General features: G+C 34.7%; 1 protein-coding gene across 1 annotated transcript; it reads left to right on the top strand.

The window, feature by feature from the left end:
• The first annotated feature begins 3805 nt into the window (after window positions 1-3805).
• Window positions 3806-4756, top strand: LOC114093570 (olfactory receptor 4C46-like). Its single transcript, XM_027936354.2, has one exon. The coding sequence runs from the start codon at window positions 3806-3808 to the stop codon at window positions 4754-4756; it is 951 nt and encodes a 316-aa protein (XP_027792155.2).
• Window positions 4757-5566: the final 810 nt, after the last annotated feature.

The following is a 5566-nucleotide window of genomic DNA, read 5'->3' as shown; positions in this document are numbered from 1 at the left end:
ATATATGTGCGTGTGTGTGTGTGTGTGTGTGTGTGTGTTGTAGAATGATTAGATCAAGATAATAAACATATCTGTCACCTCACTTATCATTTCTTTTTGGTGAGAACATTTAAAAACTATGTTAATGATACATTATTATTTGTCAACATGCTATATAACAGATCTTTAGAACTTACTCCTCATATCTAACAAATTGTACTCCTTGACCAAAATTTCCTGGTTTCTGCCCCATATCCCTAACTCCTGGTAACCACCTTTGTATTCTCTTCTTCTACAGGTTTGATTGTTTTAGATTTTAAGTATAAGTGAGACCATGAAATGTTTGTCTTTTTATGCCTGACTTATTTTACTAAACATAATATCCTTCACATTTATCTATTTGGTGCAAATTACAGAATTCCCTCCTTTTTTTAAGCTGAATGGCATTCCACTGTGTACATACACCACAACTTCTTTATCCCTTCATCCTTTGATGGACACAGGTTGATTTCATATTTGGCTATTTTGAATAATGCTGCACTATATATGGGAGTGCAGACATCTCTTTGACATACTGATTTTGATATCTTTGTACATACATCCAGAAGTTGAATTGCTGGATCATATGATACTACTATTTTTAATTTTTTGAAGAACCTCTATGCTGTTTGGGGGTACCACGGACAAGATGAATTTATTTTCATCGACTTGGAATTTTTGTTGCAAATATATAATTTGTGTTGCTTTAGTCTTATGCCATAGAAAGTTTCAAATCACTCTCTTGAGTTTTGCCTTTTGATTTTTAAGTTTATGTTGTAATTTGTTTAACTCCTTTTAAGTTTTTTTTTTAATCTCTATTAATTTTCTTTGTTATTGATTCCACTATTCATGAAACTCTCAAATACTGCATGGTGTATTCACTAGTTAGTGCAAGGCAAGCTACGAAGTGTTTGGATGTTTGGATAGAAAATGCTGCTAATATCAATCAACCCAGACTAAAATAAACTGATAGGTTCAAGAAGATGTAACTTTGATCAAGCCCATACACTGTGTGGGTACTGTGCTGAGTGTTTTACATGCACTATGTCCTATAACCACAGTAATGCAAGAAGACATAGGCCCTTAATGCAGGAAATAAATTTCCCCACTCAAGAGTGAGAGATTCTCAAATTTTCTTTCCAGGATTCCTGCTCCTAAGACAAAACTTTTCCATCAAAGGAAATAATTGATCCCTGGGAGAAAAAGCCCAGCTACCAGTAAGGTTCAAGAGTCTTTGTGGAAACCTCTTTAAATATGCAGATACTGTAAGAGGAAAGATTTTCTGTTGTAGTCAGTTCATCAAGAGCAAGATTCATCATGACTAGAGAGACCTACTGGAATGTTTTTCCTCCAAACTTTGTACCTCCTGTGCTGAAGCCCAAATCATATATCTATAGTGAATTAAGTGAATTCATTCTGAATTCTAACCCTGGGTTTTCTGTGAAGCATTCAAGGTTTTGTGTAGAAAGGAAAGATTTGGACTTTTAAGGACACTCCCTTAGTATCTGTTGATTTGATATAAGATTATCTGAATGTTCTCTTTCAATTGTGTCTTATATTTTAATATTTAAAGATTCTTATTTAAAGAGGAGGTCATTTTGAAGATGGGATTGCTTCTGAATTTCCACAAGCATCATTAAAATCCTCTGAGATTACAAGGTAAGTTTTTCAACAGAACTGATGTTATAAACTATTGTTATTTTAATACACCATAATCATTATTCAACATGTTTAAGTATAATCATAGTGTATTTCATCCTCACTCTAATATTTCAAGAGATGATTAATCTCATTAACCTGATTTAACAGTGGACAATTCAAGAGTCATAAACATGAAGCAGTAGCTCTCTAGCAAAAAGAACCAGTATTTTATCATGAGACACTCTTTTGTTAACTAAGTAATTCACAGAGGTGAAAAGAAAGTTTAAATGTACCTCCCACACATGAGACCTAAATATGAATACTAGATAACATAAGATATCAGGTACTGAGTACAAGTAAAACATGGGGAAATCTTTCTTGAATAAATGACTATGGATAATATAGATCTCCTTGGCTTCTTAACAAGTAATCTTGAAGAGAATCTCTTCATCATTCAATGTGTTAATTCTGTACATCTGCTGAGTACATACAGTTAAACATAAATTAAATTTCTGTATGTGCCCTCAGAAGGGTGGTATGTATGTTCATATAGCAATCAACTATCAGAATAACTCACAAGATGACATTCTTAATTTTCATCTCATAGATAGAGGAAATAGTTGCATGCTTTGCCTGGGAAACTACCCCCAGAAAGAAGAGTTGCAAGTGAAAGAACCAGAATTCTAACCAGAATTCTAATATTCAAGCCAAGATGCTTAGCCACTGTGACAAAATGAGATTTTCCAGCAGGGTCTTTAATCTACCTAATAATGATATTAGAAAAGTGAGAATTCGTTGTGAGGGACAGATGAGGACAAAGGAACCCTTCCAAGAATTCAGAAATATTTATTTTCTTAATATCTGAGAGTTCAAATGGATCATAATGTCTGCTGATGAAATTACTTCTGTAAAGTCATATCTCAGGTAGCATTTAATTAATTATAATAATATGGTCATGTCAAAAAAGGATTACTGGTACAACATTTGAATAGCATGGCAACATATGGTATATAATTAAAGCTAAGAATTTCAAGGATAATACATGTTAAGAATATGGAGGAGGAAAATAAATAAGAAAAACCTGGGTCCTGTTCTTAGCTGGGCCATTTATTAGCTGCTTATTTTAGGGCATAATCCTTAATTTCTCTTTGCCTATATTTCAAGTAATGTAAGAATAAATATACCTATAAAATGATGGTAATCAGCAATCGGTAGTCTTGTAGTGAGGATTAAATCAACGTGCATCTGGAAAAGCATTTAGAACACCTGAAGAGTCCAAAGAGTTTTGGTTAGTATTGCCCTTCCTAAACCACTACAAACATTTTTCTCTGAGATTCTTTCCTTATCCATGCAATGAAGTAGTATGTACCACACAGGTTATTCTAAGTATTAAAAAGAATCATGTGTGCAAAGCACTTGGTACCATAAAATACACTGAACAAATATTGCAAAGTATTTTGTGATTTACAAGTATGAAGTTCTTGGATTTAGTCATTGAGCATTATGCATTATTTAAGAGTAGCCTTTTATATTTACATTTCCATCACTGTTGAACTGCTATTCTTTCTATAAACTCTCCTCACTAGTATGCAACCTGGGGATTCCTGGATCTGGCTTCCACTGTTCACTGAACCTTGATCAGCTTCTTCCAGGACACACAATGGCTTTTACAAGAGTCATGTTCCAAATTCACTCTTCCTCAATTTCCTTGTCATGCTTACACTCATTTCTCAGGTTGTGCAGTTTCCCTTTTCCTAAGAACAAAGTTTAAAATAGTTAACTAGACAATGATGGCTGCTTCATCTATCTTCTACCTCCCTTACAGGCTTAATTGCCACAATGTATAAAATATGTCACTTATATTTAGTCTCCTCCATCATCTCTGAAAATTCTGTGAACTCAGATGGGCTCCTGCTTATGTGTCTGTAAGTTTCCTATGCAGAAGCTCTGGCATAATCAACACTCAGGAGGCATTTGAGTCATCTGGAACAACACAAAATGTTTTCCTTAAAAAAAAAATCATCAGATTTCAGAGCACAAGAGAATCCAGGCTTTTGTGTTCTATTACAATACAGAAGTTTAATAAATTCAAGGTTTTTTTTCTTTTTCCCCCTTAGGTAATATAACAAACTTGCACAGAAAGTACATGGAAAACAGAAATGTGACAGAATTTGTTCTTCTGGGACTTACACAAAACCCAAAGATGCAGAAAATTATATTTGCTGTGTTTTTGCTCATCTACATCATCTCTATGTTAGGAAATTTGCTCATTGTGGTTGCCATCATTTCCAGCCCACTGTTGGGCTCCCCCATGTACTTTTTCCTGGCCTATCTCTCCTTTATTGATGACTGCTATTCCTCTGTTAATACCCCTAAACTAATCGTGGATTCACTCCATAAAAAGAAGATCATCCTGTTCAATGGATGCATGGCCCAAGTTTTTGGGGAACATTTCTTTGCAGGTGCTGAGATAATTCTGCTTACAGTGATGGCCTATGACCGCTATGTGTCCATCTGCAAGCCCTTGCACTATGCAACCATCATGAACTGGAGAGTGTGTGTCCTGCTAGTAAGAGTATGCTGGATGGGAGGCTTTCTCCATGCAACTATCCAGATCCTCTTCATCTTGCGACTACCCTTCTGTGGTCCTAATGTCATCAATCACTTTATGTGTGATCTGAACCCTTTGCTCAATCTGGCCTGCACTGATACGCATGCTCTGGGGCTCTTTGTTGTTGCCAACAGTGGGTTCATCTGCCTACTAATCTTCCTCCTCCTGCTGGTCTCCTATGTGGTCATCCTGTGCTCCCTGAGGACCCACAGCTCAGAGGGTAGGTGCAAAGCCCTGTCCACCTGTGTCTCCCACATCACAGTGATCCTTTTATTCTTTTTTCCCTCCTTATTTGTGTACCTGAGACCTGCAGTTACTGTACCTATTGATAAGGCAGTTGCTGTTTTCTACACTATGATAACTCCCATGTTAAATCCTTTGATCTACAGCTTGAGAAATGCCCAGATGAAAAGCACCATTAGGAAATTATTTACTAGCAAATTTCTTTCTGCTGGTCAAATAAATATGCCTGAAGATCAACTTTGATATAACTACAGAAAGTCCCTTTTGAATGACCTTACCAAGCAGAACTTAAAATATTAAAAAAAAAATCATTCAAAATACTTTTGATCAATCTTATGAGATTTAGAAATTTTTTTTTGTGTGTGTGAATTCACATTATGAATCCCAGTATCATCCATAAATGTAAAATACCAAAAACTAAAATTCAAAACAAAAAATGAAACTCCTGCTTTCAAGGAAGGAAAAATTCATTCAGAGATAGAGAAATGACTACTTTTGGACCACTGCCCATCTTTGGAATCTTTTACCAAATCAAGACTAGCTTTTGGTATCGTTATTTACCTACATGGATTCATATGTTATCCTAATAAAAACTAAATATGTTGGTATTGAGCAACAATGATTATAAAACTCAAAAGAAATAATCATAGCATATTTACTGTTCCCATTTTATCTGTCAGGAAATTAACAGAAAGAAGTACCAGAACACATGTATCAATGATCCTGTAATCAGAATACGATAGATTTAACAGATCATATTCTTAATTCCTATGTCGCAAGCATAAGTAATTATAATAAATAAAACATGTTATTGTACTAAATACTATTTAATAGAAAATGACAGTATTGTACGTGCTTCACACTAGTTGAATTTCTATACTTAAATATCTTATGATTTTAATTAAAAAAATTTATGTATACACATATCACAATTGATGGTAATATGTTTTGAGGAGCATGGTAACTAAGGGCCTTCAGGCTAAAAAACTGAAGCAACATTGACCTTTGATTGGCAAGTGATTCAGATTCAACCAAATTCCCTTTTAGTCTTCA

The sequence above is a fragment of the Marmota flaviventris genome, chromosome 9, assembly GCF_047511675.1.
Source record: "Marmota flaviventris isolate mMarFla1 chromosome 9, mMarFla1.hap1, whole genome shotgun sequence".
In the NCBI taxonomy this organism is placed as follows: Eukaryota; Metazoa; Chordata; class Mammalia; order Rodentia; family Sciuridae; genus Marmota; species Marmota flaviventris.
Note: the sequence above shows the minus strand (reverse complement) of the source record. Positions and strands in the feature narration are given on the sequence as shown.

Excerpts from the sequence above, each read along its gene's own strand:
- LOC114093570 (XM_027936354.2), top strand. The coding sequence starts at position 3,806 with ATGGAAAACAGAAATGTGACAGAATTTGTTCTTCTGGGACTTACACAA.